At 41.8% G+C, this 13,893-nt stretch overlaps 1 protein-coding gene across 2 annotated transcripts in view; it reads right to left on the bottom strand.

Moving 5' to 3' along the window:
* Positions 1-571: 571 nt before the first annotated feature.
* Positions 572-13,893, bottom strand: part of ssh1a (slingshot protein phosphatase 1a) — a 23,536-nt gene continuing 10,214 nt past the window's right edge. For both annotated transcript variants that reach the window (XM_028577497.1, XM_028577496.1), the window contains exons 3-15: positions 10,978-11,078; positions 8,204-8,268; positions 7,385-7,506; positions 6,905-6,973; positions 6,672-6,737; positions 6,195-6,389; positions 5,950-6,043; positions 5,280-5,408; positions 5,026-5,072; positions 4,763-4,909; positions 4,140-4,340; positions 3,237-3,939; positions 572-3,131 (exon numbers count right to left, since the gene is read on the bottom strand). In XM_028577497.1, coding sequence (XP_028433298.1) covers positions 2,046-3,131; positions 3,237-3,939; positions 4,140-4,340; positions 4,763-4,909; positions 5,026-5,072; positions 5,280-5,408; positions 5,950-6,043; positions 6,195-6,389; positions 6,672-6,737; positions 6,905-6,973; positions 7,385-7,506; positions 8,204-8,268; positions 10,978-11,059 — 3,006 coding nt within the window. In that variant the 5' untranslated portion in view covers positions 11,060-11,078 and the 3' untranslated portion in view covers positions 572-2,045. The remainder of the gene's footprint in view (positions 3,132-3,236; positions 3,940-4,139; positions 4,341-4,762; positions 4,910-5,025; positions 5,073-5,279; positions 5,409-5,949; positions 6,044-6,194; positions 6,390-6,671; positions 6,738-6,904; positions 6,974-7,384; positions 7,507-8,203; positions 8,269-10,977; positions 11,079-13,893) is intronic.

Below are 13,893 nucleotides of genomic sequence, written 5' to 3'. Positions count from 1 at the left end.
ATTCATACACAACACAAAATAACATCTTCCCCACCTCAATGCCCCACCACATGCTAGACTGTACACAGGGCCTACCATTCATTATATAGACACGCACAGTCATATAGGACAGGAGGAACAAGAGTGTGTAACTAAAGTAATTCACTGATGTCATGCAAACAGTGACGAGAAGCCACATGTTATATAACCTGGCTGTTAGAAAATGACTCTCCTGCCAAAGCATACAGATGGGGGCACGATGATGTAATGTCAGGACACACACACACACACACACACACACACACACACACACACACCATCAAAGTTGAGTCGCTGCACAGATATTTAGTTATGCTTTCCATTCAGGAAGGTCTTAAATACAACATCCATAACATTCAGGGTGATACAATATATAATCTGACTTCTGTTTTTGTCTTTCAATCATTTAAAAAAACAAACAATACTATTAGTTTTGAATGAATTGCGTTCACAAGAAAGAAAACACAGATCCATGGTATATTATGTAAAAGAAATGTTTATTTCCATAATTACCACATACAGTACATTATTATGAGCAACATAAAAAGTGCAATATGCATTCAAACTACAGCAATGTACAGTACAAAAGTTACTGCATACATAAATATAAAAAGAAAATGGTTACAAAACTGTGACGTAACCTATCGTGATCGAGTCAGTGTGACAAAAGCTTACAAACTCACTGATGATTTGAGCATAAAAAGCTTAACAGCTATGAGCCCGATGACTTCACTGAGTCTCTTTATGTTCTTCCAAAAGGTGCAAAAAGATGTGACAGCATTTAAATATGCACATGGCTGATTGACAATTATGGTTCACATATTTTATACAGCTTCAATGGTGTTTCCAAATTGTCGAGACAGCCAAAAAACTTTGGTCTCTCACATTTCAAAACGAACAAATGAGTTGAAAATGTTGGCAACCCTCAAGGATGAGCTGATTTAAGGTAAAGAAGGTTTTGGATTTAAAATCTTTCATGTTTTGTGTTCATATCTTGTCAAAAATGTTCCGATTATTTGAGTCTCTCATACGATTTGGCTGCCGCAAATCCTCAGTTCCTGTCACACTAGGCGTTTGTATTAGGATTTCAAGCCATGCAGCGTGACTCCTCACTCTGCTCTCCCAAGAACATTGTAGGGAATGATGAGGTCAATAACATTACTCTGATGTTATTTTGGAAGATAGCTTGCTTGTGTACCAGTAATTCACTCAATAAAAAAAAACAGTGCAAAGGAACAACAAACTCAGAAATGTTTCTGTTCTGTTTGTTGAAAACAGTGAGCATGCCTCTGGCAAAACAAAGTCACAACCTTCTCTCTTCACTTTGATCCCATTCACTCACTCACAGACTCGCATATAGTCACGCATTAATGCATTAACATACACCTCAAAACTGATTTCCTCACTTTAATTCGACATCAGCAAATGAACTGATTTAAACTCTAGCCTGGTGTTTGTCTGAGAAAGAGCTCCATGAATGCAACATGAGGTAACCATTAATTTTTTTACAACCCTCTAGCATCTAAAACATAAACTGTGCGGTAAACAACTCTACATTTATTAATACTTTGCTCCATTGAGGGAAATTCAACAACGTAGGCTACCACTTTGTACCAGACAGGTCAAAATAATGTTAAGTGCCAATGGATACCATAATTTGGTACATATCAGGTACTTATAGCTGTGAAGTTAAAGGTTATAGAGCGCCTTGTACCGTCTCATCCAGCAGTCCAACACACAGCTCTGTGCCTCTGGTCTCGTACGTAAGGCACTTGTTTGTCCATGAGTCAAACCAAGTTAGAGGTGCACTGATGGCTTTACACACTTGTCAGATACAGCAATATGACTTTCATCACTGTGAACAGCAGATCGAGAAACAATGTGGCAAAGGAGAGTGTAACACTCCTTATAACAACAGTTGGCATTGTTTTTTTTGTTTTCATTAGTTTCCTTTGACTCAATTCTCCAGCCCCACAGGGTGACAGATGAGGGGATGGTTGGAGTGTATGTAATCTCCACTTGATATGTCAGCTTCTGGGCTCACCTGGTAGTGCTCTCTCTGGAGTGTGCAGGTCCTTGCATGGCCGGGGCAGAGCAGAGGTGGTGGGGGAGTCCCACTCCAGGCCGGGCTCTGGCTCTGGGGACAGCGAGAGGAGCAGTAGTGTTCCTGCATCTGAGGAGCAGGCTGAACACAGGTCCTCTGAGGAAAAGTTGAGGCTGCCCAACTTGGCCAGCGAGTTGGACCGCTTCAGCCTCGAGGACACTGTTAGGCCTGCCAGACGCATGCGGGTCTCGATCTCCTGTGCCCTCTGACGTACGAGGCCAGGTTTCCCCCTCACGCTGCGCAGACTGTCACTGCTGGAGCTGCGTGTCAGGGTGGAGCCATGAGGCGAGGAGGTGGGTGTGAGCAACCCAGACCCCACCACCCCCAACAAGGCTTCATTGCTCAGTGGCACCACCAGTGGCTCTAACCGCACTTGGCATGGTGTAGAAGATTTAGGGAAGCCGGAGAACTCCTCTTCCTCCTCAGTGTGAAAAGGGCTGTTTTTGGACCTTTGGCATGTGTGCAAAGGTAAGCTCTCCTGGGATAAACCTGAAAGTCTCTCTAGTCTCTCTGCACGTCGGCGGACCAGCCCAGACCTCTGCAGCTGCAACAGGGTCTCCTGTTGTTGGCCAATGTAGCAAGCCACGGCTAGGTTCTCTTCCTCCGAATCCATTTTCATCAGCTCAGGGAGAGCCTCTGAGGCAGCTTCTGATTGACTTTTCTGGCTCTCATTCTTTACTTTCAATAAGTCACCATCGTCCTTCGGCTCCAGTAAGTACGGTGAGTTTCCTGGCTGCTTCTCTCTGTTGAGTAGAGCTGTGGCTGGGGAGGCAGCACAGTTGGCACAGTCACACAGAGGGCCACAGGGGCGCAGCAGTCCCACTGAAGACGTGAGGCCTTCAGAAGAGGTATTGGACAGTGGGAATGAAGCACTTGGGACTTCAGGAGAACTGGGCTTAAGGCAAAGCTTAGAAACCAGGGGTGGAGAGTCTTCTTTCAGCTTGGACTTAGAATCCCTCCAGGACACTGCAGAAGCATCAACTGGAGGAGGGAGGGAGGAAGCTTTTTCCTAAATAAAGACAGAAAAGAAAAAATGTCGGAGGGTTTTAGTAATTCTTTCAAGCATTCAGGATTTCATTCTAAAACGTAGGTTAATCATACAACGCAAACTTACATTGAGGATACGTGGAGTGCTCAAATGGTTGTTATTGTTGGAGTTTTCATTTAGGGTTGCCAGGTCCATCCCGTTACCCTCTGTATCCCCTTCTACCTCCACATCTTGCGTTTCCTCCCCTCCGCCACTATCCCCACCCCCTCCATCATCTGGTTGCATGAGCACCTCCATCTCTGCCTCCTCCTTTCGCACCTCCTCCTCATCCTCCTCCTCCACTGTGCTGAACTCCAGCCTCAGACGCAGCTCCTCCAGGGGCTCAGGGCGTTGAGAGCATGTCTGGGCAGCGGTCCCCTCTGCTGTAGGCCCAAAGCTGGGGAGTGGCAGGCCTTCACGCCCATCAAAGGCCTCATCATCCAGCAGAGCGTCCCGCTCCACATCCTCGATTTCTATAAAGACTTTTTCCATCCCGAGAAGGGGAGGGCCGCGCACAGGTGTTGATGGTTCGCTGTCCAGCGCTGAGTCCGAGAGCCGGCGGAAATAGTAGTTGTTGTAGGCAGGGTCGATCTCCAGTGCAACAGTCCTGCGTGGGGAGGGACATGTAGCCCCCTTATCAGACAGCGCCTCCTCACAGCAGGGAGACATCCCTGGCTCTGGAGTCAGGTGGCCTCCCTCCTCCCCTCCACAACACTGAGACATCCCCTGCTGCCCCTCTGCCATCTCACAGTCTGCGTCTGGATGCCAGAGCTTGTTGTGACGCTGTTTACTGGATACATATACAAATACAGATACAAAAGTCAAAAAACAGGTCCACTGAGAGAAGTCTGCACACACACACACATACACACACACACACACACACACACACACACACACACACACACACACACACACACACACACACACACACACACACACACACACACACACACACACACACACACACACACACTGTAGGGGCTGTACCTAGCATCCAAGATGCCCTCGTATTCAGCCAGCTGCCTCATGAAGCCAGCGTTGGGTCGTGTGATGCTCCTCTTTTGCTTGACAAAGTTGTAAGCCTTCTCTAGGGACCAGCCGAACTCTTTCATGGCATAAGCGATGACGGTGGAGGCGGACCGACTCACACCCATCTTGCAGTGAACTAGACACTTGGAGCCGTTCTTTCTATGGAGCGAGAATTTTTTAAATAATCATAAAAGCGTAGTTTGACAAAAATAAATCTTCACTCCACGCTTTTTCTAGAGATCCCAACCACATCTCATGATCATCCTCAGTGGATTTAGCTCGTTGAGCACCTAAGTAAGGAGCTTCGGGCCGCATGGTAACGATTACAACACATGGAGACTGGGGAGCCTGTTCTTGACAGCATTAACAAAAAAAAGTTTGTAAGTAGACCTTAAGTTAAGTTTTTTGTCAAACTACTGCTTCCAAAGGTCAAAAACAAAGTTTCATGCTCAATAAAAACAGTTAAAACATGCCCACAAGATATTAGCTTGATAATATATTTGAATAAATAAAGTTACGGGATATTACAAAAGACTGATACATACATGAGCAACATGTTTTCTGTTCCACTCAGGACTCACTTTGCTTTAACAATGAAGTTGTACGTCTCATTCCAGTGAGCCAGCAGGTCGGTGGAGTCTTCATCATAGACGCGTATGTTGTGATAACAAAATGTGCCTGGAAAGAAGTTGTCTATCTCCCTGGTAACGTTGAGGATGTAGCCCACCCTGGGGAGGAAAGATAGTGTTAAGTCATCAACAACATTCTTTCTTGCTCAAATCACTAAGAAAATATGTTTTTTGGTGATGTTATCTTAGCTCCTTCATAATATAAAATAAATCACCCTGACTCTTGCAGCTCCTCCAAATTAGATGCATTCCATTCAGATCCCTACAAAAAAATGAAGAGAAGTACTGTTTAGATTGAGTATATTTTCAAATCTTTCTCAGATTGTTATTTCTCCATAAACAATAATTTCACATGGAAGCAGTCTTCCTGTGGGATGGAAAGGGAATGGAATCTTTTTTTCTTTCTCAGTTATTCACAGGAAAGAACAGATATTTTGGTGAATGTAAGAGACGGTATCAGTTGTCCCACCAGGTAGACGTGATCAAAGATGAGTGTGGGTTTGTCCATCTGACCCAGGATCAGCAGCATCTCATTGTCGATGAACTCTTTGTACTCCTTCAGGTTACAGTTCATGTGTTGTTCCAACTCTGTACGGATCTGACAAGAGAATTATAAAGTACATGATGTTTTATGTGTGAAGTTTTTTTTTTTTTTTTTTTTTTTGGAAGTTTACTTTAAAATGATTTCCCTGAAAACTATACAAATGTTATGTAACTGTCAAAAGATGAAATATCAAGGAAGACTGAAACACAACAGTGCCAGAATTTGGGTGGGTAGTATCAAACGACATTGACAGGCAATAGTATATTATATACATATAATAATGTATAATATCAAATATTGTAAATCTGATTCCTGTAAATAGAAACTATTATAAAGTCTAGGGGACATCCACATAGTAAATTCCATAAAAGTCAACTCCAAAGTTTGAAAACGAGTAAGTGAACTGAGTTGTCTCCATCTTTAGAGAGTGAAATGTAAATGCAGCCAATAAAATGAAACCACAAGAAATAAATGCAAAGCAGAGGTTTATTTCAGCGTGTGTGTGTATACACTACCACTACTACTACTACCACTACCACTACTACTATTACCACTACCACTACTACTACTACTACTACTACTACTGTATATTTACTTGTTTGCTGGTGACGTTCTCGAGGTCCCGGCACATCATGATGCTTCTGAGTTTGGCTTTAATAAGGCACCCTGTCCTCTCTCTCTCTGAAGGCCTACCAAAGATTAAGTCTCATTAAAATCTCAGCACTCCAGTTGTTCAATTCCAGTTGTTCCTGAAAGGTCAAGCTACATCAACAACAAGTGCAGGTGTGATTGGTTTCAGTCTTTACATAAAGAATCCGATCTAAGTTTGTGTTTACTGACTTGTCGACAAACATGGTGGGTGAGTCCAGCCGCGTGGTCTCCAAGTCCTTCATGGTGTTCCACTCGTTGATACAGCTCTGCTCTGAAGCAATGCAGCTCTCATAGTAGCCCATCCAGGTGAGAGCAATGCCTCCAGGGAAGTAGTTATGCCTGCGTGACACCTCGCATGCCTTGTGCAGCACCTGCAGGGCTGACCTAGATTGTGTTTGTTTGTAAGAACAAAAGGTTATAGTTGTAGTCTGATTTGTGAGGTATTTTAGTAAAAACAGTGCTAACAGTGCTAACAATCAGTTAAAGGGTCTGTGCAATTCTCTGCACATGCATGGTTATGTCAGCAGGTGGCAGAATGAATCAGCATTGCCTCAACCTCACTTACTGCAGTATAGTGACACGCGTTTATCAGGAGATTTGTGGTGTGTCATGAAGCAGAATTTCTTTAGACAGCCACCGTGGCTCCAGAGGTTGTTTATTACTCACCACATAGCCTGCACCGACACGGGTTTGAAGACATGAGTCCGACTTGCTGTGTTCACAGTGAAGCCCCTGAGGAGCAAACAAAACAGATGGTCATTCCCCTGAGCACAGTGTAGCTACCTGTGTATCATCCCAAATGTCAGGTGTTGCAGCAGTGTTGGGTAAAAAGAGAAATTTCACTGGGTTAAATGCTGCAGCTGTACAGCAGGGGTCACACACTGACAGAGAGAACTCACCCATCTCCATCCAGATGGATCTTTGTGTCACTCCACAGAGGTAGCGTCATGCCGATCGAACAGCTTTTGCTGACAGAGGAGAGAGAAAAAATAAAATACCAGGCAAAAAGAAAATGACTTTTTTTGGAAGTGACGCACGCATGTGTAAAGTCGATAACATAAATGTGATTTTCTAAATTAAAAACCTATGTTGCTGCAATTGAATATTCTAGGATTACTCAATAAATATCTGTAAATCTAAACAATTGTCAGGCAAACAAGAAATGGCAGGATTATGTTTTAAATGTTTGTTGTTTTTAGGTTCAGTATTCAGCCTTGAGCAATAATAAAGTATTAATAAATCATGTGTGACTTACTGGACACAAGCTAATATTTTCTCAAAGCAAATGAAAATACCAATTTATAAATGTAGTTCCGGTAGCTTTTAACAGATGGCTGTCTGTCTGGCAAACCCCACACACAAAAAGGTGTTACTCTTACCAGTCTTTGCTGGTAAAGTCGATTCCCAGTAGGATGTTCTCCTCTGTGTCTTGTCGCCCACTGGTGTACACCACCACCATGTACCGCACACGATCTGACCATGCACTCTCCAGCCGCACCGCCTGGACAGGGCACAGACAATTTACTTCAAATTCAAAACCAGAACGTTTTGGCTAAGAGTAAGAAATCATGTTTCCTGTTTTTGTAGCAGTACCTGAGAGCTGCCAAGCAAAATACATTCAATTACTGTGGAATTTAATTAACAGTTTGTCTGAAATTGAATTACTTTTGCCATGCATTGTTTTATTTTAAGTACATTACATACAAGACAATATCAGACTATCACACTTTAAACATGTGGGTTGACCCATGAAGAAATCTAGTGTGGCAGGTTTGTGCTTTTCATGCCCCGTTTACAAAAGAGTTTAAAACTCTGATTGTACATAACAGCAAATGCCCTGAGGAAGCAACAGGGTTCAATGCACTGACCCTCCTGCATGTCCAAAGAAAACTGGAATACAAATGTTAGATGTAATAGGGAAACAGAGTTCACAGGAGGTAAGAGAACGCAGAGCTGGTAAACATAAAATTATATAGCACTAACTCAAACACACATTATGGAAACATTTGGTAATGCTCTCCTGAGTGTGTTCAAACCTGCTCTCATGAGCTAATAATTACAGTGAACAAAAGGGTCTTAAGTGCTTAATAAAATGCATTCTGGAGGGTTTGCTGTGCCAGGTTGTTAGTCACTTGCCTGTGTGTGTGTGTGTGTGTGTGTGTGTGTTTTGATGTACATATACTTGTGTTGTCTCTCACCAGTTTGATTCTGTCCTCCGAGCGAAGAATGTTTATCATCACCTGCAAGTGTTGAGGTAAGTCACCTGTTGAAGAATATCACAAAGAAAAATGATCCATGACGAGCAGAGGCTGATTAATGTCATTGATTATAAATCTGCCTTGTCATGCATTACCAAAGATGATAAAGCCTGTTTCACTTTGACAGCACTGGTATTAATGAACACATAATGCATGCTGGGGACACAATGAGCTCATATAATTAAAACCATTGCTGTAGTCTAGAGAAAGGTACGTGTTACACTGCTCCCTATTTTACAATAAAGCCTTCCGTCTGGAGACAATAACATGTCAAATGTTTTTATCAGCTGACGTTGCGTTCATTGATAATAAATTAACTGACAGTAAATTCTGAACTTCACATGAGCAAATTTATTACCCACAATTCATGTTCATTTTACATCCCTCAGTGCTCCCTGTGCAATACATGTCAGTCAAGCTGAATAATAAAACAGGGTGTGGAGGTGGATCAACAGCAATGCGAAGTTGCAGCTGATGGGGAGCCAACTATGTTGAAATACGTCAAAACAGGTACACAGATCACGTCATCCTGACAGGTTTTAATAACAGCTACTGGCATAACACAGTAAGTGCCAATTCTCTGCTTGGTCATTTAGTCTTTGTATCTGATATCACAGTGTAGCGCATGTCTCTTCAGTAAAATCACAGTTCAAACATGTTTAAAGTGACACTACTTCTCTACAACATGTCATTGATCACTTTGTCTCACTTGTCTTAGCAAAATGCATCTGCTTTTGTTTTCTGGATAAAGGTTTGAAAAAGTATATACATTTTATTTCAAACTAAATTAATAGCGACTAATACTGTATATAAATCCTTCTAAAGTTGCATGGCCATCAACCACTCCTAAATTTACTGCCTAAAATGATTCTTGGAGGAGAAGCAATTATTTCAATGTCAATGATGAAAGAGAAATCAAACGTTCCAAGAAACCATTTGATGATGTTCTAGACACATGGACGGATTATAATTTAAACTTTATTGAGATGGAAATGCTGCTGCACAGGTGATGGGTTTTGTTGCTCATTTGGTGTTCCAAAATATGCACCAGTACTTTTTTCAAAATGCAAAAATGTATAGCCTGTGGATGAGGGTTATGGTTTAGATAAAACTTAAAAATTAATAATTTTATGTTCAAAGCAGATAACCTTGACAATAAGAATGAGTAGTTTGGCAAACTGATTAAAAGAATTATTTAATTGGGGCGCATGCATGTAAAAACTGTTACAAGGAAACTGATAATGTAGAAAATGTGTTTCTTAAGATTAAATATAAAAAACATTCAAAGATTTTGCATCATAATGGTCAAGGTGTTGCCACTCACAAAGCAACTACAGTACTGCGGTACTGTCAATAAGGACGGCATGTAAAGAGTCAAATCTATATGAATCATTTCCTGCAAGTTCATTTATCCATAGCTGCTAGCAGAAAAATCTGGACAAAAAAACAAAGTGTATTGTTGATGGTTTTGATGGATCCAACGGTAAAAGGTCAAGTGAGTCTGTAGCCTTATAGAGATCTGTTCTGAATAATAACAGCTGCAAGGTTAAAGAGCAATACACAGAAACCTAAATATATCTGCAGACAATGATGTGTCATGTGTCCATGTTTATGTCAGAGGTTCAAACCAGTTTACCTGATAGCCTTGACTTAGAGCTTAGAGCTAAGCTACATCTACGTATGCCCTATAACAGTTTAGTCTGCATTAGTGTGCATTTACTGATTCCATGACAGCGAAACAGCTCACTTGCATGTAAAAGAAGACTGATATTCAGATACATCCAGATGTCTGCTTTTTATAACATAAAATGTCATAAATGTCACAGCTCTGGTCACATAAGTGTGGCTTCACAGATATGTTTTAGTATTAAAGTGGTCCGTAGTATAATGTTTATTTTCACAAAACTGGCTAATGGGACCAGAAGATATCTGAATCATGTTAATAGTAGGATACCAGTTCACAGAGCAGGACTACCTTTATCAAGCACTTTGCAAAAGTCACCTTACACCTTACACTTATCCTTTTTTTTTTCTTCTGACAGCCACAGTTGCTGGCTAATGTTACAACTATTCCCCCCAGCCAAGTGTTTTTGAGAACCAGCTAAAATGTGGGTTACCTGATAAAGTGGCTGGTAAAGTGATAAAGCTTCAAACCACAGCCATGACACGCCAAATGACTTGGCAGCATTCTGGCTGTTGGCTGGTGCTGATTTCCCATCATGCCAGTGGACTGTCAGGTCAGCCTTGTGTCTTTAAAGCAATAACTGTGTCTTTAGTAGTGACAGCCTTTGATTAAAGAAAGTTCATCGTTCAGTCCAACTGACTCTAGCCTTCAATCAATACATAAAAAGACACTACACATCTATTAATTTTTTATATAGGTACTTTAAGTTACACACACAAGGTAATTCAAACAAAAAGGACCTCCTCTAATCGTCAACAGAAGTTTTGCTCACAGTGCCACAATGCGCCGGATTTAAACACTAATCTGCCTAAGCTATATGTCTGGAACATACTTATCAACGAAGCAGCCTCCATACTCCTTACCTCAGCTACAAACAGCTGCTGTAGTGTTAGGGAGTGCAGCACATGAACTCGTCACACAAACGCACTACGTAACCTGGACGAGAAGTCTCCGGAGGAGATTGATGAGATCAAAACTACAGTTAGGGTGAGCGACGGGGATAACAGGGTGTGCTTTTTGGTTTTCTCACCTGCATGTTTGTGGTGAGGATGTGCTTTCTGGCTCTGTTGACTGCTCCCCTGCTGCAGAAAGAGAGCAGCACCCTTCACCATGAAGAAGCTCTCACTCAGGCTGCAAAACAAATGGGAGAGAGGAGTTACAAGCATTGAAACATACACACGTATACACACAAACATAATTCAGACATCACGGCGCAGAACAACAGGTCAGCACAATTGTTCCAGCTTGTTTGTTGAACAGCGAGGCTGAGAAATGGGACAAAGACAAATTAAATATTCAGTTTTAACAGGACCATTTAGTGCAGTAGACACAGCTAGTGAGATGAGCATAAATCATGGCTGCCTGCTGCCAGGGAATTACCTCAACAGCTGAGTGGAAAAGCCCAGCTGCCACGTTACAGAGGCAGACCTCAGGTCTGCAGCAGCCATGAATCAAGCTTTGAACCTAAATGCTTATCTGTCTTTTTTCTGCTGCATGGGCTGCACTCAGATTTGACTTGTCAGGTCACTGCTGGCTAGGTGTAAAGCAACACAGACCTAAATAATTGACCTAACTTCAGTTGTTTGTGATAATTAACTTTCACAATTGCAGAAAAGCTGCAATTACCAGTTCACACCTCAGGTTTTTCAGGTTAGGCTTTGGAGCTGTCAACAGATGACATAAGTAGGGAACTGCAATAAAAAAAGAAGTGAGGTGTTTCCTCTGGGCTTAATTCAATCATTCCATTTCACTGAAGAACAACATGAGCACATTAATAAATCTACCTGGCAGCAGGGTGGAGCACAAGCACCATGTATTCAGTGTGTGCAGTCTGGCAAACAAAGACATCATTAGGCAAGTACAGAAATGAAGAGTGGAAGGAACAAAACAAACTCCAAACAGGATAAAGATAAATAGACCTCTCAATAAATACAGACATTATACATTCAACGTATTCGTATAGTGTCAGTATGACTAGCTAATGTCAGCTTTAAAGAACAATACTGATATTATTATAATATTATTTTTACTGATGATACCTTAAGATCGACATGTAAGAAAAAGCCTAACAGGTTTTGCACATGGTTTGTACTACTATATTACTAAAATCAGTATTGCAGTATTATTTTTAAGTAGGAAAATGTTGAATATTGGTATTGACTTAAAGGTCCCATGGCATGAAATTTCACTTTATGAGTTTTTTTTTTAACATTAATATGAGTTCCCCCAGCCTGCCTATGGTCCCCCAGTGGCTAGAAATGGTGACAGGTGTAAACCGAGCCCTGGGTATCCTGCTCAGCCTTTGAGAAAATGAAAGCTCAGATGAGCCGATCTGGAATCTTGCTCCTTATGAGGTCATAAGGAGCAAGGTTACCTCCCCTTTTTCTGCTTAGCCCGCCCAGAGAATTTGGCTCACCCATGAGAAAGAGAGACACCATGGGCGTTTCTCAATCTGTGTTCTTCTGTTGACTTGTGTTCTTGTGTCCCTGTGAAACATCATCTTGTGTTGCCAAAGTACTGTCCCAATACACAAGTTTGCATTTCACCAAGAACAGTTAAGATTCCCGGAAATGTTCTTGACACACCCATTTTACCGAGGATGCATTGGTTGGTAACTTGTATGAACTTCGCAGCACCTGTATCCCAACATTCATTTCAGCATTCAATGATGGTCGGGTTTCCAGTACATAGACAGCCTGCCGGGGCCGCTAGCTCGGCGCTTGGACAGTCACACTCGGAGACCCCGGTGTAAGCTGGAGGTCTTTTAGACCGGTGCCGTAAATAAGAAGCTTTTATTTCGCCGTTGACGGATCGTTTGTTTAAATATCACAACACATGTCCATCATAAAATTAACGGGAACCTGAGGTTAACTGTCTTTTCGGAGTTAAAACTCCACAAACACACACACACACACACACGCACACACACACACACACACACACACACACACACACACACACACACACACACACACACACACACACACACACACACACACACACACACACACACACACACACACACACAGCGCAGCAGGCAGAGGAGAGAGATATACCCGTTTCTTTTTGGGAGACTTATGCCCACTTATGACTTAGACTATGACTTATGCCATAGGCTATAGCCTACATTATATTTTGTATTTAGTTCATATTTTTTGTGTATTTGTTTTCTGATTTATTAGAATTTGAGTTTCAGTCTTTATGATAAATGAACAGTTGTACATAAAGTGGTAACATGCTATGACATGTTATGTAGACTAAAGGGGAGACACCAACCTTTATAATTTGAATTTCTAATTTCCATCTCCCTGGGCATATACAGTGCACTACAATAATATAGAAATGATAATTCCACATAACACTAATAGGAACACATAGGACACACCAGTGCATATGCCAATTTTAATTTTAATATAAACTGACTTAAACTTATACACTAATAATAGCAGGGATTGTGTTCCACTCTTTTGAATAAGTAGGCCTAAGGGGTGTTTGAGCTAAACCATAAACAATAAAATGAAAGCTCAATTAGTTTTATCTTTCAAAATTATGTAGCATTATGAGGTTTTCTTGTCCGGAGATTGTTTTTATACAAAGTGGTTATATTGTTGTGGTTTTTATTTCTAGCTGGTATTTTGGAGCCCTGCAGGTGGCCTCTGTGCTGGGAGTGTTGAGCAATAACAGGAAGAACGCATCGTCTCAAACTTGTTAACAGCGTTTTCTGTGCTTGTGAACTTGCGAGTTCATTCTTCCAAGAATAGCCAGCAAGAACGTTCTCCCCAAGAACACAAGTCCCCGTACTTTGCATTCTTGAGATTGAGAAACACCCCATGGCTTTCAAACGAGCAAAGTGGCAGTTGGTCAAGGCCACACCCCACCCTCCACCTTGCCCCCCCTCCCTCCTCAATAGCTACAGATACAGAAATGGCACATACTAAGGAAAGCT

This window comes from Perca flavescens, chromosome 5 (genome assembly GCF_004354835.1).
Source record: "Perca flavescens isolate YP-PL-M2 chromosome 5, PFLA_1.0, whole genome shotgun sequence".
Lineage (NCBI taxonomy): Eukaryota > Metazoa > Chordata > Actinopteri > Perciformes > Percidae > Perca > Perca flavescens.
The sequence above is the reverse complement of the archived record's forward strand: the minus strand, read 5'-3'. Positions and strand labels throughout refer to the sequence as shown.